Source organism: Tenrec ecaudatus, chromosome 14 (genome assembly GCF_050624435.1).
Source record: "Tenrec ecaudatus isolate mTenEca1 chromosome 14, mTenEca1.hap1, whole genome shotgun sequence".
Classification (NCBI taxonomy): Eukaryota; Metazoa; Chordata; class Mammalia; order Afrosoricida; family Tenrecidae; genus Tenrec; species Tenrec ecaudatus.
The window spans coordinates 13,376,949-13,404,366 of NC_134543.1; the positions used below are offsets into that span (position 1 = coordinate 13,376,949).

The 27,418-nt window shown below is 58.4% G+C and overlaps 1 protein-coding gene across 1 annotated transcript; it reads left to right on the top strand.

Moving 5' to 3' along the window:
* The first annotated feature begins 1,474 nt into the window (after positions 1–1,474).
* NRDE2 (NRDE-2, necessary for RNA interference, domain containing) lies at positions 1,475–25,901 on the top strand. The gene is made up of 14 exons (XM_075530783.1): positions 1,475–1,601; positions 5,208–5,322; positions 7,139–7,378; positions 9,958–10,101; positions 14,180–14,630; positions 15,520–15,925; positions 16,904–17,037; positions 17,905–18,025; positions 18,600–18,775; positions 20,476–20,862; positions 21,797–22,716; positions 23,687–23,825; positions 24,963–25,034; positions 25,556–25,901. Exons 1-14 carry the CDS (start codon positions 1,538–1,540, stop codon positions 25,679–25,681), a joined length of 3,495 nt encoding a protein of 1,164 aa, XP_075386898.1. The 5' UTR covers positions 1,475–1,537; the 3' UTR covers positions 25,682–25,901.
* Positions 25,902–27,418: the final 1,517 nt, after the last annotated feature.

Consider the following 27,418-nt stretch of genomic DNA (forward strand, 5'->3'; position numbering starts at 1 on the left):
ACAGAAAGGTTTTCCCCAGCTCGTCCCCTCAAATAGATGCCAAACCCAAGATCCTGCTTGCAACACGTGGTAAATGACTGTACACTTGGAGGTCAACATCAGCTGCTTAGAGGTTATCTCCCTGAGGGTATCAGCCATCTAGAGCCATCAGACTCTATACTGCAGGCTGTCCCACCCGAAGTAGGGCCCAACCCCTGCTGATAAGGATAGTGGATTATCTCCCTGAATCTTTCGTTTATCCCTCAATAACACATCCGCCCCTGGACCTGTTCGATTGTGGGGGCTGGTACCCCACAAGGGGCCCTGTGTACAACAGAACAAAACACTGCCTGATTCGGCACCATTTTCACAATTGTTATGTCTGTGTCCATTGTTGCAGCCACGGTGTCCATCCAGCTTGTTGAGGGCCTTCCTCTCTGTCCCTCTGTGTTACCAAGCGGGATGTCCTTTCCCAGGAACTGGTCTCTCCTGATAACATGTATGATGTGTGCGAGATGACGACTCTCTATCATTTCTACTAAGGAGCATTCTGGCTATATTCTTCCAAGGCAGATTTATTTGGTTCATTTTTATTTTTTGGCAGTCCATGATACATGCAATATTCTTGGTCAGAACCGCGATGCAGCTGCACCAATTCTTCACTCTTCTTTATTCAGTGTCACATCTGAGACTTTTGAAAAAGCCACACCTTGGCTCAGGGGCTTAGAGCGTAAGCATTAATCCTCAAAGTAATAGCCTGTTTTTCAACATTTTAAAGAGGTTTTGGGAGCAGATTTACACGACGCAAATGGTCGTTGATCTATTTTCTGCTGCTGGTGTCTCTAAAAGCTTTGAATCTGGAGCGGTCTCCAGGTCCTTAAAGCCACACATTGGATCAGACCGATTGGGGATTTGAAGGATTGCTTCTGTATTTCTGGTAACGGGCTTGATTAAATTCGGATTCAATTATCATTACTATTTTGGCCAAGAAGACTTCATGGGTGATAAACTGCTTTCTACCTGGCACAGACCTTTGGACTTGATGGGGGGGGGGGGCGGGCGGAGGGGGGGGGGCTTGCGACATTTTGCATTCCCTAGTTATTGGAGGTGTCAAGTTTGGATATTTCATGTGGCTTTGAGTCACAGCACACGAATAGCGACGCCGTGCTTAGTACTTTACACGTTGAATCTTTTTTTTTTAAATCATTTTATTAGGGGCTCATACAACTCTTATCACAATCCATACACACATCAATTGTGTCAAGCACATTTGGACATTCATTGCCCAAGCTCATTGAATCTTGTCCACATATTGCAGATAGAGAAAGTGAAGCTCACAAAGTTGGATTTGGCCCAGTCAGTAAGCAAGCACTTCACTAGCTCAAGGGTCGGGCTGGAATTTCAGCTTCAGCGCGCTTCCTGGTCCCGCCCAGACCACCCGGGCGAGGCCGGCGGAACTACATCTCCCAGAGTGCACCGCGCCGGCGGCGACGGCGCTGCCCGCGCCCGCGCCCGGGCGCCATTTCTGTGCCGGCGACCGGCGACGCGGCCTGCCCTCATGGCGCTGTTCCCGGCCTTTGCGGATGTTGACGAGGTCGCCGACAGCAGGAACCCCAGGAAAGGTAAGCGCGCAGCGGGGCCGAAGGGCGCTTGGGCTGCAGGGTCGGGCGGCCTGGCCTTTTGGCGCCTGCTCTGGATTTGTTTGTCCGCATGTATCCCAGAGTTCTCCGCGGCGTCGCAATGCCTTCTGGGAAAGGGCCGCCGAGCGCGCCCTGACGTGTCGGGGGCCCAAAGGCGCGGGGTCGGGGGTTCGAGGAGAGGAGCAGGCCCTGGGCCTGCCGCTGACCGGCCGTGTTGTTGGGGCGTCTGCCACGTCACTTGTAAATGGAAACAACGGCTCTGTCCGCCGTCACCAGCGAACCTCTGGGGATCCCGGCCCAGCCGGGCTGCCCCCCGCCGACCATCACCCCCCAACCGCACCCCACCCCGGGTTCCTCCGCCCTCGTCATTCCCGAAAACTAGAGGATGCGACACGTCCCGTGTGAAGAGGACGGTCCCGGACGTTCCAGTGCACCGTCACACAGCTTCCAAGTCGAATCCATTGGACAGCAAGCACCTTGTTAGGGGTCCGGGACGATGCTGGCCGCCGCTTACAACAGTCATTGGTTCAACGCCGCCCCGAATCGTGTGTTCTCGTACCCAGCGCCCCGGAGTGGACTTGGACCCCTGGAATGGAGCCCAAGTCTTCACCGAAGCAGACACGCAGTGGCTGGTGGGCGTGAGCCGCTGACTCTGCGTTTGGCAGGGTCACCTCACATCACCCCCAAACCAAATCCACTGCCCTCTTGTTGTTGCCGTTAGGTGCCGTCCGGTCGGTTCCGACCCATAGCGACCCTGTGCACAGCAGAAGGCTTAGCCACCTGATGTATCTGCGCAGCGGTTCGTGACCCGTTGGTGGAATGACCCTTTCACAGGGGCCGCCCGATGCCTAACAGCAAAATGACAGTTATGAAGCAGCGACGAAAGTAAATTTATGGTTGGGGTCGCCACCACATGAGGAACTGTGTTCAAGGGTCGCGGCCTGAGGAAGGCTGAGAACCGCTGACCTAGATTTCATTCCTTTAGGGGCTGGCTGGCAAACCTGGTTTGTTTGCTTATCGTCAACAAATGATGTCTTCCCTCTTAAATATTCACTAATTTACATTTCCGCTGCAGTCTAGAAATCACTAGATAGCTCAATGTGGAGATTCGCCTTCCTTTTTCACTGGTCCCCTGTGCCAGTCACCCAGCCCATCAGGGACATTCGGATTGCTTCCGGTTTTTTGCTCTTAGAGATTGTGAAAGTGTAAGACGGGCAGTCTTCAGGTCCCTGGGGCTGGATGGACAGCCGGAGCCCAGAGGAGCATGAGACGTTCTGCTCCCCACTGTCAGAGCTGTTGGGCGCTGTGCCAGGACTGGAGTGGGCGTCCCATTCCGTGGGGCTTTGGGGGGGATCGTGGGGGCAGAAACCCTTTTTTCTACAGACAGGTCTGCAGTGCTGCCTAGGTTCAGACAGGGGCTGCCAGAAGTTCATGCAGAAAGAATGGAATTTCCACACAAATGTTTGGAAGCCGCCTCATACATACATGGGGCCCTGTGAGTTGGAATTGATGGTGGCTTAGCAAGAACCCACCTCCCCCACCCCCAGTCTCTGAACTTGACTCCTTGGAGGTTGGATACTTTGACAGAGTGGGGATGAGAGTCACATCAATTTATTTATTCTTCATACACTCCTCATAGCACCCTAAGAGGCAGGTGTACAATTCATATTTTGGGAGAGATTAAAAATGTTAGCGGTTAATTCCCCTCACTCCCAACCCCCTGCTCTTACGGCCCCGTACCAGACATTGCCTCCCTTCCCCCATGCTAAAAGTGCAGCTACGACACCTCCCACCCACCCCCACCCAGTTTGGTTTTGCTTTTCAGTGCTTCTAACTAATTCTTGCATTCATTAGTTTCTGTCTGTTCTTGGTGCCTCCATCCAACTTTTTCCCGTTATTTTCTAGATTACAACAACCTTCACCATGGTCTCCCCATCGTAAGCTCCCCCTCTCCACTGCCTGTGACACGCTCCACTGCGCGGCCAGAATTTAAACATGTATTTATGTAACACCAAGTACCACTCTCTGGCCTACCTGCTTTCCCGTTAGTAACTCATTGATGCCTGTGACAGCCCAGGAATTCGGCATGATTTATCTGTTTTTAGGGAGGAGGAAGCAGGTGTGGAGCCAGTGAGTAACTGGTCTAGTGTCACCAAGGCTGGGTTTGCGGTCAGGCAGTCTAGTTTCATGGTTTGGGCTCTGGGGCACTGCTCGGTGTTAGAAACCTTTCCCGGTACTGGATCTGACGCTGTCACTTTGCCTCTACCTGTGGCCCTCCCCTTCACTCCTGGTGGGCCCCAGACAGTCCCTCCAGGCTTGTACACAAGCCGTGTCCTCTGCCTCGACCCTCTTCCCAGAAGCATCTTTGCTCTGCTGGCTTCTCTGAGATGCTCCCCAGGAAACGGCCTCATCCACCCTTGTTTTGGATTAAAAACCAGACGCCAAACCCATCGCCAACAAGCGGGCTCTAACGCGTTGGTGACCCTGTAGGAAAGAGGGCTGTGATCGTTTCAGAAGCAGACGGCTGCATCCTTCTCCCTTGGAGTGGTCGGTGGGTTTGAACCATTGAACCCAAGCACGTAACTGTCATGCCCCAGGCCCTCATTGTGCCGTGCTCTCCAGTTGATGACAGCTCACAGCGGCCCTGTCGGCATCTCCCCATCAAGTCCAGACCACTCCCGGGCATCAGACACCTATTTCCAGCAGCTGGGATGAGCGAGCGTTCCCTCTGGGCCCAGTCACCCCACTGAGTGCCCAGACTGCCTGAGGAGCTGGCTGGAGTCCCTTCCACGGGTGTCGCAGTCTGCCCTCCCCGAAGGAGCGGAGTTGGGCTGCCCCGTCAGAGTGTCTCCACCGTCCCAGGACAGCTCCTCCACCTGGGGACTGCAGGCGCCTCCCCAAACCAGCTTCCGCTCCTCTGGCCCCAGCCCCCAGCCCTCATTCGTGCTCCTGGCCTTTCTTGCTTGACAGCTGCCTTCTGGAGAATTCTAAATGCTTTTCCTGGTACTGAGGAGGAGCTGTGGTTATTCAGCCCCTGCCCGTCTCTCCAGCCCCTCCTCAGCTACCCCCCACCCCGACTCCTCCCCACCCTGCTTGCATTAGACTCCTGGACAGTCTCGCGCTCCTCCCTCCACCTGGGTCTGGGTCCCATAGTCCCCTTCCCCTGGAAGTCCTTCCCCCTGGAAGCCTGCCTCGTTGGTGCCCTACCAGGGACCCTCCTCACATCTCCCACCCTGCATGCCCTGGGTGCTCAGGCACCTTCCCTGCCCCCACCCCTTGATTCAGCACCAGTCATATTATGGTGCTTATCTTATTGGGCCGCTCTCTTCCTGGGGTGACACTTAGTGGAGTCCTGGTGGCCCAGCAGGCACGCTCTTGGGTCTCAAACCGAAAGGTTGGCAGTTCAAACCCACCCAGAAGCTCTGGGAGAAACAACCATTTCCACACTCCCTCCTGCTGCCTCAGACCACTCTGAATGCCAGGCTGACACTGGCCGAGAACGAGAAGGCGCTGGAAGATGGGGGGCCTGCTGCTGAGACCACAGATTGCAGACCACATCCATCACCTCTCCCTCTCCCTCTCTTGCAGGTGCCGACTTAGACTGGCTGCACAACCCCAGTTTCTGCGTGGGAGCTGTAGTGGCGCCGTGCCAACAGCCCCAGGAGGTCCCCCGCCTCACCTCGGAGCAGTCACCACCAACCAGGTAGCTGCATCGGCCTGTGGGGTGTAGTCTTTCGCACTACCATCTGAGGCTGAGTTTAGCTGAGCTGCTTAGAAAACTCGGGTAGAAGAACTGATAGAAACTCTTCCTCCCACCGAGAGTCGTGCGGCCGCCTCTGGCTGGCCCTGCTGGCCCAGTGGACCCTGTGCATGCAGCGCCTGGGTTAGGCCTGGAGGGAAGTGGCATCGTTGCGGTCCGTTCCTAAGGACCGTCACCAACCTCAGCAGCAGTCTTTGGGGTCCGAAGGTTCCCAGACTAGTCTGGGCTGCCGCCCCGTTTCACAAACTGTAAATGACTCGGAGCCCCTTTTGTCCTGTAGCCCATCATCCAGCAGAGTAGGCATCTGCTTTTGCAGTCCCTCCCCCTAGGGGGCAGTGTCGCCCACTTTGGGAAACACTGCTTTACATCAGGGGTTCTCAAACTCTATAAACGGGGCCAGTTCACTGCCCCTCAGACCCGTTGGAGGCTGGGCTAAAGTTAAAAAAAAAGATTGAACACATTCCTATGCACACTGCACATATCTTATTTTGAAGTGAAAAAACAAACGGGGCAAAAACACTCAGTGGGCCGGTGAATGTCCTCGGTGAGCCGCATGTGGCCCGTGGCCGTAGTTTGAGGCCGCCTGCTTTAGATGAACACAAGCAGGCTCAGAAAGGCGGTGGGAAATGGAATGAAAACAGTAGACTTTCCCAAGGACTTCCCAAGCCCCTGTGTGCCAGGTCTTTACTTCCCTAGTGGTCTTCTCAGCCCTTTTGTGAAATCAGGAGGAGCTTACAAAAGGTCAAAATTCCTTGCTGTTGAGCCAGTTCTGACTCATGCGACCCTATAGGACAGGATAGAACTGCTTCTGAGGATTTCTGAGACTGCAGCTCAGTAAGGGAGTGGAAAGCCTCATCTGCCCCCCTTGTTGCTACTGATGATTTTGAACTGCTAACCTCAAGGTGAGCAGCCCAATGTGTAACCAGAGCTCCTTCATAAAAGACAGCACCACTAAACTCAGACGGAGAAGGTGGGGAAAACCAGGGGCCTGCACAGCTCTGGGGGCCCATGACGTAGATGGGAGGTCGTTGAGTTGGGAAGCGATCCCTGGGGGATCTGGGCTTGGTGATCTCATTAGCATGGTAAGCTAGGAGTGCCAGGAGCCTGTGGACACAGAATTGTGTTCACCGTGAGACGGAGTTGTTCTAGACCAGCAGTTCTCAACCTGGGGCCCACGACCCCTTTGGGGGTCAAACTACCCTTTCACAGGGGTTGCCCAATTCATAACAGTAGTAAAATTACAGTGAAGTAGCATTGAAAATAATGTTATGGCTGGGGGGGGGGGGTCACCACATGAGGCACTGTATGAAAGGGTCGCAGCATTAGGAAGGTTGAGAACCACTGTTCTAGATGCTTCCTTCCATAAATGAAGAAGAGCTTCTTTTAACCTTCAAAAAGAACCAGAATTTACCCTTTTTGTGTTTGTTGGCATGAGATGAAAATAGGTCTCTTAGAATGTTGCTTTTAAAAGTTTTTAAGTAACCGCTAGGCTGCGTCCACGTCACGCGACAGAGAGTGAAATGAGAAGCGAGGGTGCCGTGACCACTAGAAGGTCCCCCTGCGTCGATTTCAGGCCCAGCTCCCAGTCTGCCGAGTGATGGCGCTCTGGGAGGAGCTGTGGGGTCTATGGGCAGAGAGGGAACCCAGGGGTGCGTCCTCCTGTCCCCTGTGACAGCAGTTGGGTTGCCTTTCCCCCCCACATTTCTAATTTCTGCTGTCTCTCAGAAAAGAGTCCTTATGTTTGGATTTTTCCAAACAGGAGTCCTTTGAAATCAGAGCCTTCTGATGAAAGTGCCGTCGGCCCACAGCTCAAACCAGCAAGCCGAAAGAAGAAGAAGGAGAAGAAAAGAAAGAGGAGACACGAACACAAGAGAACCGAGCGGAGACGCGGGCGGTCCAGCAGCAGCAGCGGCAGCGGCAGCGGGTCTGAGGTGGACGCTGATGCCGACAGAGGGAGGTCTTCCAGAAGCGTCAGCAAAAAGGACTCTGGGAAGCCAGGGTAGGTTGCTAGGTTTCTCTCCTGCAGGAGCCGGGAGCTCCTGAAAATCTCCAGTTAGACTGGAAGGACGGCTTAGCCGGCCAATCACATGGAACGGTGCCATCATTCGGTCACCATAGAAACTTAGGAAACGCCCACGAGACGTTGGGACCACTGTTTAGACAGAAATGACTGTGCCGGGAGGATTTAGAGCAGGTCTAGGTCCCCTCACCTATTGAGCCCACCACCCCCACTTCCAGAAAAAAATTACTCACTTGCCTGCTGGCAGTTAAAAGCTTTTGTACCTCAGCCCATAATCCAGGAGCAAGTGGGGGCCTCAGTACCACCCACTTTGGGGACCACTGACTTGGACAAAGTCCTTGGGATGCTTGAGCGATGGTAAGGGTCCCATACAGCAGGCTCATGGGCCCCTCAGCCCCCACTCACGGACTCACTCTTCTCTGGAATACTTTGAGTCCCTCCTCTGTCCGCCCCTGCGTGTGCGTGTGGCGTAGCCCATCAGCTCATCGGTGCTTCTGTTAAAGATCTCAGACATGGTCCACACCCTGTGTTGAAGTTACAGAAGAGCTGTGCCCGCATTTCCTTCGTTGGCAGCCTTCCTCCCGTGCTGCCTGTCCTGTCCCCCGGGTCAGGACAGGGGTCCTGGTTGGGGTCCCTCCACAGCACGGCCACAGAAAAGGCGCGCCACAGCGCCTGCCACCTCCAGAGAGAGGCCCACCGTTGGATGGCTCTCTTCCTGGCCCACCAGAGAGAAAACGGAGCCCCTGAGCAAGCAGGACCCATGCGGGGAAGAAAGAACTCGGTTGTTGGGTGGCTCAGCTGCACTCTTCCCGGGAAGGTGGTGGCACAGTTGTGTGCTTCCACACAGAGCCCGTGAGTCGGGAGAGTCACCCGCTGCTGGTCGCCAGTCTTCTGCTTCTGTTTCCTCAGGCCAGGCCTCAGAGCCAACTGTGTCACACAGCCCTTCCCCCCCACCCCCCCCCGCCAGTCCTGGAGGAAAAGCCATTGAAATCGCCTATTTTAACAGGGAGTCCTGGTAGCATAGTGGTTATGTGTTAGGCTGCTGACCAGAAGGACCACAGTTCAAAACCCCCAGCTGGTCTGTGGAAGAAAGACAGAGGCGTTCTACCTCTGTAAAGAGTTCCAGTCTCGGGCAGTTCTGCCCTAGCCTGCAGAGTCACTCTGAGTCAGCATCGACTCCCTGGCAGTGCGTTTTTGGTCTGTTTGAGCACCAGACTTATCATTCCACCCACCTTTGTTGAGTAGCCACTTTGTGCCCCAGAAGGGCACTCCCATGTCTCTGTAGCCAAGGGCCACTTTGAAGCCTCCAGCCTCTGTTTCTGCCTGGCAGAGGCCCGAAGCTGAGATGGAGCAACAGCTGAGAGCAGGTCTGACTTGGGCGGCTTCCTGTGTGTGCAGTCTACGGACTGATGTCCTTAGGGAGAGGGAGGCCGGGGGGCGGTGACATCATGTGTGTCCCCACGTTTGCCTCCTCCCCGCCGTCACTGAGCTCCTGAGGAAGTGGTTCTTGTGGATCTGCGCTCTCAGGTCCAGGTCTCCCCTGTGAGGGCAGCTCGGGTGCCGAGCTCATGCCGAGGCACAGCAGCACCGTTGAGCAGAGAGAGCCAGAGTCTGATGTGGACACGCCGAGTCACCGCTGGGTGTGGCTAGGCGCTCGGGCCAGTGTGAGTCTGCATCGAGATGGGAGCACTTTGCAGCCGTGGAGGTGACGAGAGCAGCCCACTGTTGTGCCCCAGGCGTCCCCTGTGGAGACGCGTGCCTGCCTCTGCCTCGTCCACTCCTGGGGTCTCCGTTTCTAAGAAAAGGTTGTTTGTGACTGTGCTCTGCATCCGTTGAACTGAGAACAGCTGCCAGTGAGTGGACCAGAGAGAGCTAGTATCCCACCACCCGCCCGCCTGCCTCGCGCTCCCGGACAGCAGAGGGCTTCCACAAGCAGGATGCCAGGCCTTTCTTCCTAGACCCCCGGTGGACTCAACCCACCGCCTTTGGGTTAGTAGCCGAGTGCTGGACTGTTGATCAACTCAAGCCCGTCATCCTGAAGAATGCGGGTGTCCCTCTAGTGGATTTCTGGACGAGTTTATTCTCGGTGGCGGCTTTCGCCTCCTCATGGCGCTCTCCAGCATGGGGCCCTCTCCCCCTGGGTTCTCCTCATCCCGAGTGGGCTCGAGACGCGCTCATGGGAGTGACCATTTCTGTTTCTTCTCTTCTCACTCATTTTTCTTTTTTACTGAAGTTTTCTAAACTCAAAACTCTAAATGACAAATGTCTGAAAGGAAGCTTCTTCTCCAGTAGGGTCGCACAGTTCTCCAGTAGGGTCGTACACTCCTGGTGAAGGACGCTCAGACAGAAGCCAATCGTTTCTCTTCAAGCCCTGTAGGTTTGGGTAGACGTTAAGTCCACCCGCCCTCTTCCCTACCTGCACCCTATGGAATGAGAGGACCTGGTCGGATGGAGGGCTAGCAGGAGGGGAAGGGCTTCCACGGTCCCCTCTGCTCCCCCTCACCCTCGGGGTGCCCTCCTGCCACTTCTAACACCTTTCCCTGCCCATTTCCCCCCAGACAGGAGAGTCCCACTGATACCAGCTGTCAGTTTGTTTGGCTCGAGGATGTGCAGGCGCTGTCGGGGGAAACCTTCAGGATGGACAAGAAGCCAGACCCTGCCAACTGGGAGTACAAGTGTCCCTACCGTGGGCACATCGCCAGGTAGCCGCCCGCGGGAGTCACTTCTTCCTCTGTGTGTCTGTGTGTCTCCTCCTGTTTGTGGACTCTGTTGGGTTTTACCTGATGACCTGGAGTTAGGCTGCTGTCCTACCTCACAGTGAAATGAAAGCCTTCCGCTCACGGTCAGGCCTGCTGGGCCCCGCACGGTTCTCCATGCTGCCCACACACACTTGAGGGGGTGACTGCCTCTCAGAGTGCCCTGAAATCACCCATTGGTGCGACACTCGGAAGCCATCGGCATGAAGCCCTTGCCACTTTAGAAAGCTGTGAGAGCCTTTTATACACCCCCCACCCCTAAATCTGCCATCAACCGAAGGAACTCAGCTGATGATGCATGTTTCCAGGTGTTCCCAGCAGGCACCACAGAGTGCCCAGTGCGGGCTGCTGGCACCTGCTTCCATAGTGAGTTTGACCCTGTCCCCGAGAACCTGGCAGTCAGCAATATCCAAGGGCCCCTAGCCCCTTCAGAGTGATTGCTTGGTGGGACACGGGGGGCCAGAGAGGATGTGTAGCATCCCACACCCGCCCACCTGCCTCGAGCTCCCAGACAGCAGAGGGCAGGGAGCCCTGAGGGGGAGGAGAGCCAGAGGTCAGCAGCAGTCTTTGTAAATGAAGGTCCGTGTCCCTTTCTTGACTGCACCCCAGCGCTTGAGCGTGCTCTCACACGGGGCAGGGCGCCTCACTGACGCACGTCTGCTGTGGAGCTTCCAGCAGCTCTCTGTGCTTCTCCCACTAGGTCCCATCAGACGGCCTAGCACAGGGTAGGCCTGCCCAGAGGACACCCAGAGGGCCCAGGCGGCCACAGCTTCCTCTCATGTGGTGGCTGGTGGGTTTGAATAGCTGATCTTTTCAGTTAGCCAAGCTCTTTAACCTCTGTCACCAGGGATGCCCCTTACCCAACCAAAAAACAACTCCCAAACAATCACTGCCATCAAGTCGATCCCAGTGCTTAGTGGCCTTTACGGGACAGAGTGGGACCGCTCTGTGGGTTTCCAAGACCCCCGAGTGTGGCAGGCGGAGTAGCTTCAAACTGCTGGCCTTGTGGTTAGCAGCCCTGTGCGTGACCCACTCACCACACATCGTCTCTGACTGGTAGGGCGCTCTAGGAAAGAGCAGGAGCGTTCCCGAGGGGACCAGACTGCCTCACCTGCAGAGCGACTGGTGGGCAGAGCTCAGCCTCGCTAACCCCGGTGCCACCAGGGCGCCTGTTCACGGTGCATGGGGTCCCATGAACAACGTAGTCTCCTCTGGGAGTTTTTGTAGCACTCCCCAAGTCTTGCTAGGGAGCCTTGGTGACACCGCTGGGTAAGCGTTGGGGTCTGGGTGATCCAGGCGGTCTGGGCACCAGGCGGGGTTCTGTGTGCCTTGTTCTCGGGGCATAGCGGGGGTCAGAGCAAATGGGAGTGCAGATAGAGCAGGCAGGACTCACCGGCGGGGAGAGGCAGGGCCCTGGTGGCAGGGACCCTCAGAGGAGAGGACCTGGAGACAGCGGCAGCCTGGGCCCAGGCTCGTTTGACTCATACCCCACATGCGTCCTCCTGACTGGATTCATAGTGACACGTCTGCTGGCATCCAAGTCGGGATGATACAGGCCCCTGGAGTGGTGTGTGCCGCTCGCCCCTGCCCATACGTAGCTGGAGACTGAGAATGACGTCATTCACTGAGAACCAAGTGGAGGCGAGTGGGGGCAGGGCTGGAGGGCCTCCGCCCCTGGGGTTATTCAAGGGAAGGCTTATCAGATGATTGGATGAGGATTTTATAAGAAAATGCAGCTCCTTCATTGGAATCATCCTGCATCAAATTGCACCCTGTTGGTGGGTGCCGGTGAGTCAGTTCCGACCCGTAGCAGCCCCGTGCACAACAGAATGAAACACTTCCCGGTCCTGCGCCATCCTCGGGCTCATTCCTGCCTGAGCCCACTGTTGCAGCCCCTGTGTCCATCCATCTCCTGGAGGGCTTGTCCCTTTTCGCTGCCCCTCCACTTCACCAAGCTTCATGATCTTCTCCAGGGCCTGCTCTCTCCAGAGGACGAGAGAGGAAGCCTTGCCCAGGCCCTAGAGAGGCAGAATGACACCTCGGTCCTGGCTTACGACTATGCTAACACAACTGACCTGTCCAGCCGGGGAGGACATCCACGCAGCAAGCAGTCAGACAGGGAGATGCTCACAAGTCTCGGGAGGCCTGAGGCTCCACACTCAATGAAAGGCATGTTTGTGTGCGTGTCAGTGCGTCCATCCACACACGAGGCGTCCGTGTGTCCAGTACAGGACAGAGCTCTGCCGCTGGGAGCCCTGCTTGAGCTTTGGTTAGGCACTCACTCGTGCAGGGAAGGGCGGCTGTTTGAGAGAGTCAGACCCACCGCCCTCCAGTCGGTTCTGGCTCACAGTGACGCTATGAGACAGGGCAGAGCAACCCCCCTGGAGTTCCCAAGGCTGGATCCTCACGGAAGAAAGCAGACTTCCATATCTTTCCCACAGACGGTGGGTTTGAATGACTGACTGCCTAGTAGCAGCCAGGTGCTTAACCTCTGTGCCACCAGGTCTCCTCGGCCATAGAGCTGGGGGACCCTGGGGCAGCTGCCTGTCACACTCGCCACTGGGAGTCAGCATCTGCTCGCCGGCACAAGAGTCCTTTCCCTCAGTGTTCCTTCCCTTCTGATTGTCTGCAAAACGCAGCTTTTGGCTTGACAGTTCAAAGAGGAGTAAACATTGTAAAACGATGACTGCCTGTAAATACGGTAAAGCGCTGTGTTTCCCGTGAACGTCCCGGGAGAGCAATGCCATAACCAAGGGAACAAAAGTAGCCTCCATGGGGAATACCAATCTTATCCAGGTCGACCTTAGCAGCCTGCTTAGGCGCCCTGCTGAAACAGCCACGGTTCAACGCTTGGCCGCTAACTAGACGGGTGGCAGTGCAAACCCGCCAGCAGGAGAAAGGGGCGGCAGTCTGCTCTGGAGAGACAGTAGCCCTGGAAACCCCGTGGGGCAGTTCGACTCTGTGCTTCAGCATTGGAATCTGTGTTGGAACCAGCTTGACGGCAGGGCAGGTGGGCTGGGTGTGGGCTTTCAGCACGATTTTACATCGTCCCTTGTTAGAGTCGATTTTGATTCTTGAATGGATGGAACCAGTTGTCCTTTGTGTAGGCATGCGCTTTCTTTTTCTCACCTAAATTCCCGAGGGAGCCCCGCTCGGCTGACAGGGTGGCAGTTTGAAACCGCCACCTGCTCTGAGGGAGCAGGATGAGGCTTTCTGCCCTGCAAAAGTTACCCCTGAGTGGGGATCCACGGAGGACAGTGAGTCTTGGCTCAGATCAGTGTTGAAGTGCGGTCACTTGGCCCACAGCATGTTGCTCCATGTCCCGCTCCAGTGAGCGTCCTGGGCACAGGCTGCTTGCCAGCCTTCAGCCTTGCTGGTCTCTGGTTTGGGGGATTCTCATGTGGGTGTGGCCTGGCTGGCCTGTCTCTCAGGCCCTGATTTGCATTCCCTGGGAGGGGGGGTGACTGATGGTGCTTCCCTCACAGCTTGCCTGGGTGATGCTGTGCTGTCTGTGTGGCCTTCTCCCAGACGAGCTCAGCCTTCACCTTTATATCTCTGGGCACCCCTGCCCCAGCCCTAACAGCCCTCTGTAGCCCGAGGCAGGAAAGTAGCCAGGGGTGATTCCTTGCCCCCATTTGTTTCAAACTGACACAAAGCACTCTCAGCTCTCTGCTTTCGCTTTTTTTCCTGAGAAGGGGCTGGGGAGGGGGGGCAGGGGCTGCATCTCAGGCTCCCTCACTCGGACAGTGCCAGAGCCCATCGTTCTGCCCTTCCTGTCGTGTAGGGCCTTGGGGACAGTTCCTGAACGACTAGGCTCCGGGAGCATACCAGTTTGGGACAGATGCTGCACTGGGCCGACGAGTGCTCACGTGGACTCAGCATAGTTCTCAAACCAAAGGGAGGGGCAGATGAGTTGGGAAAACGCAGTCAACTCGCCTGGTGAGAAGTCAGGCCTCAGGTGCGCGCTGTCCCTTGGAGGGAGGGCCCTGTCCCCCGTAACCTCTGCTCTCTTTCGCCTGTCCAGGTACAAGAGGAAAGGCAACTCCTGCCTGGGCCTGGACCCCCGGAGGCAGTGTGTGTCTTGGGAAGGGGCTCCGGCGGGGCAGAAGCGCGCCCACCGGCGTGTAGAGCGCTATTTCACGAAGAGAAGTGCTGGGCTGCTGAGCTTGGACAGCGAGGCTGTCAGCGCCCAGTCCGAGCCGCCCACCACCGAGCCCCTGGGCTTCATACCCGTAAAGGACGCTGGTGAGGCAGCCCCTCCGGTTGCAACCTGGCTGAACCCTCTGGGGGTCTATGACCCTTCCACCACGCAGTGGCTACAAGGGCAGGGCCCCATGGAGCAGGAGCTGAAGCCACCAGGCGCCCAGGCTGATCCCGCCAGCGCCCTTCTCAAGGCCAAGGTGGAGGAGCTCAACAGGAAGGTGCGAGAGAATCCCCGGGACATTCAGCTGTGGCTGGCGTTTGTGGCCTTCCAGGTGAGTGTCCTCTGACCTCAGAAGGGCGGGGCGTGCCGTGCCCTGCCCTGCCCCAGAGTCTGTTCCATCCATTGCCACCCTGCAGGACAGAGTAGCACTGTTCCACCGTTTCCACGTTTGTGAATAGTGAGGAAGCCGGCAGCCTCGTGTCCCTCCCTCGGAGCCCCTGAAGGGTCCCAGCTGCCCGCCCTCCACTCTGCTCAGCATCTGACCTTCACATTACAGCCTCGGCCCTCATTTGGGGCAAACCTATTCCATTGGCTGCCAGGGTCGGGCTCCTGGGAGGACCTCTGGCCCTGAGCGGTGAAGGTGCCTGGGATCGTGTCCTTGCCCTGAGCTTGCTCAAAGGCCCTTGAGGAAGAGGGACTGGTGGAGAATAAGTGCCCGCTGGAGCAGTAATGGGGAGCCTGGGGGTGGAGTAACTTCCCGAGAAGGGGAAGTCTGAGCCGAGGCCGCCAGTCAGGGAGCCTCCGACAGGCAGGGCCTGCGGAGCCCAGGGCTGCTTCATGAGCCCCCCTCACCCCCACCCTCCAACACCACACTGGAACCAGTGTCCCTTCTAAAATGTTCCAATTTGTCTGAGTCCCTCCCTGGAGACCGCTCCTAGCCACCACGCTGGGCACCACAGGGGTACAGCGTGGGGGATACGGTGGGTTCAACAGTGGAGGCCTGCCCCTCACTGTGTGCTCGGCATCGGTCTCTGCTAGAGTGGTGGGGGACCCGCGTCACATAGGGCAGATCCTGCAGCCAGAGCTGACATGCCCACCACGTGCAAAGTGGGACGGTCTACCTGAAAACTCCCTCTGAGAGGACAGCCCGGGGGGGGGGTAGGTTCCCTGATGAGCCCACCCAGCCCAGCCCCTCAGTAACTTGGTGCTTCCTTGTTGAGGATGAGGTGGCCCAGAGCCCAGGCCCATATGCCACCGAGGCCGGCGGGCAGGAGAAGCGGAAGCGCTCCCTGAAGCTGCTGCTGGAGAAGAAGCTGGCCATCCTGGAGCGGGCCATCGGCAGCAACCCCAGCAGCGTGGCCCTGAAGCTGGCCAGGCTGCAGCTCTGCGCCGAGTTCTGGGAGCCTGCCACGCTGCTCAAGGAGTGGCAGACGCTCGTCTTCCTGCACCCCAACGACGCTGCCCTGTGGCAGAGGTACCTGCTCTTCTGCCAGAGCCAGTTCAGCACCTTCTCGGTGTCCAAGGTCCACAGTCTGTACGGCAAATGCCTGAGCACCCTGTCCTCCGTGAACGACGGCAGCATCTTGTCCCACCCCGCGCTGCCAGGCACTGAGGAGGCCCTGTTTGGTGAGGAGAGCCCCGCCCCTAATTCCCTCCCCCGCCCCCCTCATGCAGGGACGCGACATCTTACCTTTTGGTGGGAGTTGGAAACGAGAATTCGGTGTGGGGCAGTCAAGGATGGCAGTCTCTCCATTGTCAGAGGAAGCACGGTTGACGGCTGGCTCCTTGGGCCCCTCCCCGGCAGCAGGAAAGCTGCCTCTGGGCCAGCAGCCCTGGGCACCTAGCTTGGTGGCCATGCAGTGCAGGCTCGTGCCTGCCCTACCCCTTGGTGGACATGCCAGCACTGCTCCTCTGTCTGCTCTGGGTCTCCTGCAGCCGTGTGCCTGCCCGAGCTGCGGCCGTGCAAGGGTTTGGTCAGCATTGCCTGGTGGGGTGGGGGTCCCAGAGGAGCCCAGAGTGACAGTGCCAGCCGCCCTGTTACAGGCTCTTGGATTTGAGGCCGGCTCTGGCTCTGGGTGACACTGGGCAGGGTGGCCATCACTGAGTCTAGGTCTTCACGCCATTGACCCACCCACAGCTGAGCGTGAACATTCGTGTCCGCAGAGGCCAGTGTATTGCCCTTCATGCGTCTAGACGTGACACATCTGTGCCACTCTGTCGGAGACAGTCTGATAGTGCTCTCGTTTCTGACAGGCCCGCGTGGCCCACTGGGCCGTAGTAAAGAGAAGATCACCTTTTCAAGCTGGCTGGTGGATACGGCCACCTGGTGGCCGGATTCAGACAGAGCAGCACAAGCGGTGCTCTCTGATGAACCCCTGCTCCTGGAGCTCTGAGTATCTGTCTGACCTCAGCTCGCTTCAGGGTTCCGAGGTTTAGCTTCCTGCAAACCTGCAAAAGCCAGGTGGGGCCCTGCCCAGGGCCCTTCTCGGTCAGCATGGGATCTGCTTAGCCACTGGTCCCAGGAGGGCAGCCCTGGGCCTGCAGCTGGCTCTGTCAGGAGCTCCTTAGTCCCCTCTCCTGGTGACACGCTGCTCCCCTCCCCAGGCCTTTTCCTTCAGCAGTGTCACTTCCTGCGGCAGGCCGGCCATGCGGAGAAGGCGGTCTCCCTGTTCCAGGCCATGGTTGACTTCACCTTCTTCAAGCCGGACAGCGTGAAGGATCTGCCGACCAGGGGACAGGTGCGGAGGGGCCGTGTCTCTCTCCCAGGGAGGGGCGGGTAGTGGCAGGTGGTGGAATGCTCCTCTTCCCCCAACAGCTGCCAACCCTTCTCCAAAACCCACCTTGGGGGCTGTGCCCTTGTTCTGCTGGGTGCCAGGGAAGAGATGACTCTCAGGCTTGGGGGTGGGGACATGTCGCAGGGGCCTCCAGTACCGACCACATTGCATTCAGGTGATTGCCGGCCACCTCAGGCTGGGTCCAGGCCACTACAGTAACCCCCAGGTCTCGGGAGCCACGCTGGGTGTCGGTTTCCTGGCTCACAGACAGGTGTGGACGCCACGCTGTGGTCAAGTAGGAGGGCAGTGTGAGCGTGATAGGCAAGGGGCGCAGAGCCTCGGGAGGCGGGAGCACCCACGATGGCAGACATCCTCAGTGTGGGGTCGTCACAGCTTGTAAAGACTGACCTGTAAAGCGAGGTCTGTCTGTGGGCCCCTGTCCTCTCTGGGGGAAGGGGTGTGCAGCATACCTGCTTCACAGACCGGACACACAGCACATGTGCACATGTGCTTGATGCAGTGGGCCGTGAGAGCCCCCAATGAGCTGATCTATTACATGAAACAGATAGGACGACCACAGACGTGGTTTCGTGTTCACAAGCAGGCGCACTGCCATTGAGTCCCTTCCGCCCCCTAGCGACCTTGCAGACAGGAGGGCCCTGATGGCAGAGGGAGCGGCACAGTGGCTGGTGGGTTCGAACGGCTGACCCTGCAGTGAGCAGCAGCCCAGTGTGCCACACTGCATGCGCCTCCTGGACAAGCTCCCCTCTGCCCAGCGACTCGGGGGTTCTGTGTACGCATGGCCTGCGCTCCATTTGACAATCCCGACAGGTGGAATTCTTCGAACCCTTCTGGGACAGCGGCGAGCCCCGGCCCGGGGAGAAGGGGGCCCGAGGCTGGCGAGCTTGGATGCACCAGCAGGAGCGCGGGGGCTGGGTGGTCGTCAGCCCAGGTGAGGCACCTGGTCATGCTCCCCGGGGTTGTGGGATTCATGTCCAGCTCCACTTGTGACGCTGACGTCTGTCCCCGTCTCATTGAGTTAAGAAACAGTGTAAGCGTTCTTTTGCAGCGAGTTTTAATAAGCACGGGTCATAAGCATTCATGAAGGTACAGGCTAAAATCCAGTAGCTTGAGGGTCTCCGTCCAAACCAACGCTGTGACGCAATGGGCGCCAGCCTTCTCGAACTGCTGATTAAAGATGCAGTCAATAAAGCGCCCAGTGCCTCCCCTGCTGCCTTTCAGGGCTGGAGGGCACATGTGGCCCTCACAGGAGGCCCTGCTGGGCAGCGCCCGGTGGGCGGGCACTCTGCCACTCCCATGGGCATTGCTGCACCCTCGATGCTCCTCTGCCCACTGCCCCAGGAGGTTGGCTGCTGACATGGGTGCCCCTCTCAGCCTCAGGGGTCGGCCTGGGTCCCCCTTGTCCCGACCTTCCGGGTGCCCAGCTCGGTGTCCGCTGCAGGTGGGTTGGGTGGCAGCAGGGCTGCTGGCTGAGCAGGTGAAGCAGGAGCCTTGTTGTCATCCAGATGAGGAGGATGAGGAGCCGGACGAGGACGAGCAGGAGATCGGGGACAGGACCCTGCCTCGGGCTCAGATCTGGCTGCGTGCAGAGCGCTCCCGAGACCGCCGCCACTGGCGCCCCTGGCGCCCTGACAGGACCAAGAAGCAAACCGAGGAGGACTGCGAGGACCCCGAGAGGCAGGTGAGCCCACTCCCCAGGGGCGGCTGCTGGGGCTCAGCCACCTGTGCCCTCTCCGTGGTATACTCAGCCACCAGAAGAGGCATGGGCCTTGAGATCTTGGGTGGTGGAGGAGGGGCTCACGTGCTTCTGTCTGTGGGCATGCCCCTCCTTCTGGGCTCCACTACTGGTGGGGGCCATTGGGGACCAGCCCGGCCTTCTCTTCCTCAGTCAGGGTCTTGGGACTCACGGCCCCCTCGCTGTAGTGGCTGTCTTCAGATGGCTCAGGTCCTCCTTCCCGCGGGAGGCTGAGGGACTAGGAACCGCTGCCTCGCTGCTGTGCTCTGTCCTTGGGCCTGACCGCAGGAGAGCCGGCACTCGTGCCCCAGTTAGGCGTCTCCACCGTCACCCGTCCTGTCCACCAAGTACAGCAGCAGCATGAAGGAAGCCTTTTCCCTTGGGTGCCTGGGATCGGCCCCATTTTAAAGGACAGTGCCAGCGCACTGCTCTGGGTGGGGCGCGCCTGGGGCAGAGGGAGCAGGTGTCAGCTGCGGTGTGCTGGGCAGCACTCCCTGGGAGGTAGGAGCCTGTCAGTAGGCACTCGGGCCTGTTCTGTTTGCTGCGTGTCTCTCTGAGCACGGATGGGGGAAGGTCAAGTGCCTGGAGTGCCTGGAACCTGCAGGGGCTGCAAGACTGGGCCTGGGCCTCCGTGACGGGAGGGGGATGGGGGAAAGGTGGCCAACTCCTGGAAACTAGGCCACTGGCAGCCCACAAAGCAGGTCCTCTGAACAGTGCGCACTGCGCCCGCCCCAGCTGCCAGTGAGCGTCCAGAAAAGAGCAGGCCCTGCTGGTGGTGTTCGAGGGTGTCGCAGGGATCACGCTCACCTGGTGGAAGCGGTGTCGAGGTTTGAGCTTCGGCCGTCTCAGGAGCAGACGCCGCTGCGCACTTTCTCTTCCTCTGGTTCCTCCCCTAGCTCTGCCGGGTTTCTGCTTTGCCCTGGTGAGCGGCACCCGGTCCCGTGTGCCCTCCTCTGGGCAGCTTGGGGAGAAGCTCTCACGATTGCTTTGGGCACGGTCTATCCCATAGCACCGCTGCGGTGTAGCTGTCTTTCAAGCCGACTTCATTTCCTGGAGCAATTTTGTTCAAAAAGACCACAAAATCCTAAAGCTCAGTATGTCCATCTTAAAATGAAAGTGTGCTCCATTGTAATTTACCCACAGGAACTGTAGCAGGCTATGCGGGGTGCTGTCAGGAGTGAGCGGAGCCTGGCATCTACCAGTGCCAGCCTCCTGGGCCCTGGGCACACTCTGGGCACCAGCCTGTGTCATTCCCCCCTCCCTCCACAGCTCGGCCTGACTGGGTCCAGTGACAGGCCCTGCAGACCCATGGCTGTCCCCCTCCACCCTCTGGGGAGCCCTGTGAGGCCACTGGTAGTGTTGTGTCGTGGACAGGAAACCTGTCATTGTTCTTAGCTGCCAGCGAGGTGGCCCGACGCAGGGGACCCTTGAGTTACGTAGGGCCATGGTGCCAGAGAAGACCCTGCGGATGGTGAGGCCTCCCGGTTCCTGGAGAAAGCCTGGTTGCTGCCTGTGGGAAATCTGTGTGGAGAATGGGGTTGGTGGTGAGCACCAGCTCACGGGGACAGCCTCCAAGGCTTTCTGCTTCCTGCATGAGGCATGAGGGGTCCCCCAGGGGTGGCTGCTGCAGCTCGTCTTGGTTGCAGGTGCTGTTTGATGACATTGGCCAGTGTCTGATCAGACTCGCCAGCCCAGAGCTCCAGTTCCAGCTGGTGGCCGCCTTCCTGCAGTTCCTGGGCGTGCCCTGTGACTTCGCCCCGCCGGCCTCCTGCCTCTACATGGCCATGGACGAGAGCAGCATCTTCACCGGGGGCCTCGGTGGCGAGAAGCCCTTGAGCGGGGCCAGTCCTGCCTTCTCCGGCGTGAGCGGTGTGGGCCGCATGGACCAGTTTGGCGCTCCGTGCGCGGCCCCGGGCCATGACCGGGAAGGTGAGGAGTTCATCCGAAACATCTTCCACCTGGCACTGCCGCTGTTCTCCGGCAAGGACAAGGCCCGCCTGTGCGCCGCCTGGCTGCAGCACGAGACGGCAAAGGTCAGTCCAGCCCGTCCAGCGCTCCCAGCAGGGGAGCCTGCCTGGGTGCCTCCCTCCCGGCCTGTCGCTGTGTTGTTTACTCTGTTTTCCAGCGGTCTGGCTGTGTGAGCGGTTGGTATGAAAACCCAAGCTTCAGCCTAATGAGCAGTGTTAGCGGACTTGGGGGCTTATGAAAGTAGATAAGCTGCTTACCTAACCCTGCTTCCCGCTGCTGGCCAGATCTAGACCAGTGGCTCTCAACCTTCCTAATGGCCATGACCCTTCAACACAGCTCCCCAACCATAAAATTATTTTTGTTGCTGCTTCATCACTGTCATTTGGCTACTGTTATCAATCGGACGACCCTGTGAAAGGTCTTTCAACCCCCAAAGGGGTCTCGGCCCACAGGTTGAGAACCGCAGATCTTGACTGAGGTCCGCTTCTTTGCCCTCCGCTGGCCACCAGTCAGTGCTGAATCTTCACACCGTGGTTCTGATGCTTAAATAGTCTCCCCAACTGGGCTGTCTATTCAAGGCATCTGCTTACTCAGCAGTTTGACACCACCAGTCGCTCCTGATGAGAGACGGGCTTTCTGCTCCTGGAAGTCTGTCTCATCAACAAGGGGCAGTTCTACCCTGTCCCACAGGGTTGCCCTGAGTCAGCACCGGCTCTTGGCAGTGAGTTTGGTTTCTGGTGTTGGTCTTTGGTATAGTTCAGCACCCACATCTCTGGAGAAGGGCATCATGAATGGAGAAGCCTTGTTTGTGGGGCTCTCACAGGGAGGTGTGGGTATAGTGTGTCGGGGTGCGCTCTGCCTTGCTGGAAGCTGGATCTTGAGCATGTACACACGTGTGCTGGGGCAGGGGGCCGGGCAGGGCTCCGAGGTTGACAGTGACAGTGGCAGCTGTAAGACGGCAGTGCACCCGCAGCCGTCCCTGCTCTGCTTCACCCGCAGGTCGTGTGGTGTTTGCATACGAAAGCCAAGAAGAAACTGCGTTCCCAGGGGAAGAACTGCAGGAAGCTGGCCAAGAACCTCCTCAGGGAGCCGGAGAGCAACAGCAGCGTGGGCCTCTGGCGGCACTACGCCCACCTGGAGTGGCTGCTGGGGAACACGGAGGACGCCAGGAAGGTCTTGGACACGGCGCTCGGCATGGCGGGAGCCGGGGGCCTGCGGGACGCGCAGCTCTGCGAGCTCGGCCTGCTCTACGCGCAGCTTGAGGTGGAGTTGCTGCCGGCCGCGCAGGAGGCCACGGCGTCCCGGGCGGTCCACGTGCTGACCGGGCTGGCCCAGAGCGCCCCGTACGGGCCCTACCCCGGGCACGTCCTGCCTGTGCACATCCTAAAGGCCCGGAAGGCCTATGAGCATGCGCTGCAGGACGCCCTGCAGGAGAGCTGCGGCTCAGAGCCAGCTCCTGCCGGCCGCCTGGGCAGCTTGGCCAAGTGCTTCATGCTCTTCCAGTACTTGACCGTGGGCATCGAGGCTGCGGGGCGCATCCACGAGCAGGTGCGGGCGAAGCTGAAGGGCTCGGCCGTGTCTGAAGGCTCTGGACCGGGACCCGCCGGGCAGCCTCAGAGCTGGGCAGGCGAGCTGGAGGCCATCACGCTGCTGCACACGAGCCTGCTGCAGTTCCACCTGTCGGTCAGTGTGCACCCGCTGGCCCCGCTGCGGGAGGCGCTCACTGAGGCGCTGAGGCTGTACCCGGGCAACCAGGCCCTGTGGAGGGCGTACGTCCAGACGCAGAGCAAGTCTCACAGTGCCAGCAAGACCAGAAGGTTCTTTGACACCGTCACTAGGTCCGCTGCATCCCTGGAGCCTTGGCTGTTTGCGATCGAGACCGAGAAGGCGAGGAAGAGACGGGTGGAGACTGTTCAGAGGTAGCGGCAGCCTGTGTGTCTCTGTGTTCCTGAGCGCTCCGCGAGGCTCGCTTTCTGCTCGGACACTGCTGGGGGTCAGAACAGCCTCCTGAAAGCGGGGGCGTGCCTCACGGAGCTGCAGTGTCTCGGGAGCCGGGAAAGACACCTGTTTCCCTAGGCCAGGCTTTTGGGAGCCCTGCTTGATTAGGGGTCTTGGGGGCATTTGTCACAGAGCATGGTGGTAGAGCCCCTGGGGCGCGGTTGTGGAAGCTGCAGGCCAAGGACACAGGCTCTGGAGCCCATCCCAGTGCTTCCACCGGTCAGTGGGTGGGTGAGTGGGCATCCCCTCTGCCTCGGTGTCTCCTGGATAAGTAGGGACAATTAGAGGGCTTTGTAAGGGGTGCTAAGCAGAGAGGGTGACCACTGACGTTCACCGGTAGCTGTGCTGTGTCAGATGGCTGCCTCTGACGCCCTGGGGAAGGGGGCCTCGGGAGCACATTAGCTTCAACACCGTCCCTTCCAGAACCTGCTGCTGCTTCTCCACCTGCTTGCACCTAGCAGGCCTGCCTGCCCCTCAAGAGGTTGCCCGTTGACTGTCTCCGGTTTCTTTCCCTGGGATCCTGTCTTTAATGGCGCGTCCCTGCTTCACATGGGCTGTAATTTGCCGTCATCTGCTGCCTCTGGGAGTTGCTCCATAGCACAGCCAGTTCACGCACGCAGCTGCTCGCGGCAACGTGGGCAGTTTAAGTCCAGCCCGGGACGCCTCTGGAGAGAGGCCCGAGGTACTTCCAGCTCAGCTCTTCCGACACGCACGGGGTCAGAAAGGAGCCAACAGCAGCTGTTCTGCACCGTGCTGTCGGTGACGGGGCAGCCCTGCTCTCCGACGAGCTATCTCCCAGGGGTTGCTGGCATTTGCTGCACTGGCCTTTGCTCTGTGTCGTCAGCGCGCACCCTCCTCCCGTGATGAGTGAAAGGGACCTCTTCTTGGCAGGGTGGACGGTGGAGAAATACACACTACAATCCCCGAGATCGGCTTAACCAACCGCATCCAGGCCCTGTTTGAGCATGCGATCCAGACTGACCGTGGCAGACAGTGCCCCCTGCTGTGGAGGATGTACTTGCATTTTTTGGTAAGAAAATCAATCCGTGGGTGTCATCGTGACCCACAGCTCTGCTCCCGCCTTGCTTGCTGGGAGAGCAGGGCCAGTGGGTTGCCAGGACCACCAGGAGGGCAAGCTGGGAGGTAGGAGTTTTCCCGTTCCCCTCTGTGGCAACAGGACAGAGGTCAGGTGTAGTCGGTGTTATAGGAGGACACGGTGCTGCCTGCGAACGAGGCGTTGGGGGGTGGGGGAGAGGCAATGACATATGGGACTGACTCACCTTGACAGACTGCAGAGCCTTGGTGTTCGCTCCTGGGGGAGAGGCCTGAGTGGTCAGGAGGTGGGCAGGGGAATCTGATGGAGGGGGGCTGGTACTGCTCCGGTACCACTACCCAAGGGGCGCCGCCCTGCACAGAGCTGTGCTGTCCTGGAGGCCGAGCAGCAGCTCCGACCCCTGGCAGAGGGGACCACATGCTGCTGCTGCTGCTTCCACGGTGGGCCGAGAGGGGAGAGCAAGGAGTGGCCCCACGCACACAGACAACCTGCTGGGGAAGGGGGACTCAGACTAGTGCCTCTGATGGGAAGCTCGGCTTTGAATACTTGATTGGTTATCCGTTCTTGAGAAGGCCGTGTTCAGCAACCTTTCTCTAGTCAGCAGACTCCTGTCTCAGGCTTGGTCCCAGCGCTTGCTAATGCCAGGCTCCCAGTGCTAGAGCAGGGCAGTCTGACCAGCACAGGTGTTCAGGGTCAGTGCTCTGCAGCCACGAGAGGAGGGGAACTGGTTTATCACCACCTTCCAGGCTGTGGCCCCCAAGGCACCTGGGGACAGACCTCACAGGCCTGGTGGTGGCAGGCTGCCCTGCCACAATTGGAGGGCCACCTGGAAGATTGGTTGGTACCTCACCTCTCCTCACTGCCATCGAGTCGATGCTGACTCATAGCGACCCTCTAGGACAGGGCAGAACTGCTCTTGCGGGATTCCGAGACTAACTTTTTGGGAGTAGAAAGGCCTATTTTCCCCCCGAGGATGGGCTGGTGGGTTTGAACTGCTGACCTGGCAGTTCGCAGCGCAGTGTGTAACCACTGCACCACCAGGGCTCCTTGGTTGGTCCAGGAGGGTTTTTCTCTCCTCTCAGTAACCGCTGTTATGATTTGTCCGTGCCTCAGGTTTCCCTGGGAAATAGAGAGAGAAGCAAAGGTGTGTTCTACAAAGCACTCCAGAACTGCCCCTGGGCAAAGGTACGTTTTCAAAGCAGTGGTGCCTTCCGGGTCCCAGGGACCTTCTCTTTCAGGCCACAGTCTGGCCCCTGCCCGCCTGGCTGACGCTGTGACCTCTGAGTGGCCAGGACCTTGTTCATAGTGACACTGTCCTGTGTGGTGGTTGAGCCCCATGGGTGTTTATGTCTGTTGTGATGGAACTGGAGTTCTGTGCGTTGGTTGCCATGGGGCCTGGTCTACCAAGATCTGCCCAAGGTTCTGCCCCGACGATTCTGAGTGGGGTTCTCGGGTCAGAGCACCTCAGAAGCATCTGCCTGCAGTGTCCCTCAGCTGAGAGAGGCCTGCGGGGCCATCAGTCCCTCTCCCTCGGGCGTGGGAGCTCGGCAGCCCTCCTGGAGCATGCCCACGTGCCGCCTGGGCTAGGACCATGGCCCAGGAGGGCAGGAGGGCAGCTCCCTGGAAACCTACTGCTGCTTGTTTGCTGAGCTCTCCCACGCCCAGGAAGTGGCTGGCTAACTCGTCGGCGTTCCTTCCCTCCGTAGGTGCTGTACATGGATGCCCTAGAGTACTTCCCGGATGAGATGCAAGAGATCCTGGACCTGATGACGGAGAAGGAGCTGCGGGTGCGCCTTCCCCTGGAGGAGCTGGAGCTTCTGCTGGAAGACTAGAGACCCAGCTGGCTGGCCGGCGAGCCTAGTGAGCAGGGGAACTAGGGCGGACGTCAGGGCACCGGGCGCCCACACAATCTCGGCACCTCTCATTTGTGTCCGAGCTCTCAGCCTCCCACATCTGCATGTTGGTAGATGTTTAAATGACACAGGAGCTGGTGTTTTACATATTATATATGTGTCTGTGCCATCTGGTAATTAAACCTTTGTGGGTTGAGAAGTATGCAGCCTGGTCGTTCTGTCCTTACACTGCCCAGCCAGCACCAACCCACCCTGGTGCACATGTCCCCTCAGGTGGCCTCTGGGCTCTTGCAGTCGCGATGGAAAGGTCAGGCCAGTTTGGGCTGCGAGGTTGGGCGACGCAGATCTTCCCACGGCGGTTAGGGTACAGCTCTACCAGCAGTCACGGAAACCTTGTGTCCCGGTAGCACCTGTGTCCTGGGCCCTTCTGTTCTGCATGTCTGCCTCTGGACGCAGCGCCTGCAGTTCTCTCCCAGGGACGGAACCAGGGAGACAAACAGACTGGACCCCCAGGGTCTGTGGCAGCGCCGTTCTCAATAGCTGTGAGGTAGAAAGGATCCACGTGTCCGGTCAGCTGAAGAACGGGAGACAAATATATCCTACAGTGCGCCACCACTCAGCCATAGACAGCTCAGATGAACCATGGTGGCGCTGGACTGAAAGGGCAGTTTGTCAGCATGTGACTAGGTGTTGTCGGGTTGCTCCGACCGTCGTGACAGAAAGACACAACAGAAAGTGCGCCCAGTCCTGAGCGATGCTGTTGTTCCTATGCCTGAGCCCGCTGTTTATGGCAACTGTGTCCATCAGCTCTTTCTCAGCGCCCCTCCACTTTACCACGCACGAGGCCGTCTCTCCTGACAACACGGGCACAAAGTAGGGGCTTTGTACACTCACAGTGGAACCCGGGTGCCCACTCCATGTGGCATGTGCACCTCAGCGAGCAGCTGAGGACAGAGGGATGGGGGCCTAGCGCTCTGCCTCTGCTCGTCCTGTCCCTGCATGTGAAAGGGGCTGGCACTCGGTTCCCATGCCCGTGCGGGGCGCACATGGGACAAGATGGGACCACCTGTCTCACTTGCCGGGGGACTGGCTGCATTCCAAGAGCAGGTAGGTGAGTTCGGGGCTTGCATCCCACTAGGGCTTCTCAGGTTCTGACCGTAGAGAACTGGACCCTTGCTGTGTTTCTGGGTATTCCACTGGGTGATTTTCTTCCTGTCCCCACACTGTCCGTGCGGTGAAGGACATCAAAATAGTACAAAGCTGCTGAAATCCGAGGGCGCCCATGTGATCCTTGTCATCACCGCTCTTGCTGCCATCGAGGTGACTCTGACGCTGAGTGACCCGACAGGACAGGGCGGGATCCGAGATGCCGTCTTCACGGGAGCGGAAAGCCTCGTCTTCCCTGGAGCAGCTGGTGGTTTCACACTGCTGGCCCTGTGGTTAGCAACCCAATGCTTAAAACATCACAGACACATCGCACTTTCACTCCAAAATTCAAAAAGGATGTGAATTCATTTGAGTTTTACAAACAATTGGTGTTGAAAAACTTTTTAATCATTTTATTGAGGGCTCGTACAATTCTTATCACCATCCATCCATCCATCCATCCATCCATCCATCCATCCATCCATCCATCCATCGTGTCAAGCACATGTGTACATCTGTCGCCATCATCATTCTCAAAACATTTGCCTTCTACTTGAGCCTTTGGCATTG

Bases quoted from the DNA above. Each gene is read 5' to 3' on its own strand.
- NRDE2 (XM_075530783.1), top strand. From the start codon at position 1,538: ATGGCGCTGTTCCCGGCCTTTGCGGATGTTGACGAGGTCGCCGACAGC. The intron at 10,102-14,179 runs GTAGCCGCCCGC...TCGCCTGTCCAG, and splicing joins TACCGTGGGCACATCGCCAG to GTACAAGAGGAAAGGCAACT. The intron at 15,926-16,903 runs GTGAGGAGAGCC...TCCCCTCCCCAG, and splicing joins CACTGAGGAGGCCCTGTTTG to GCCTTTTCCTTCAGCAGTGT.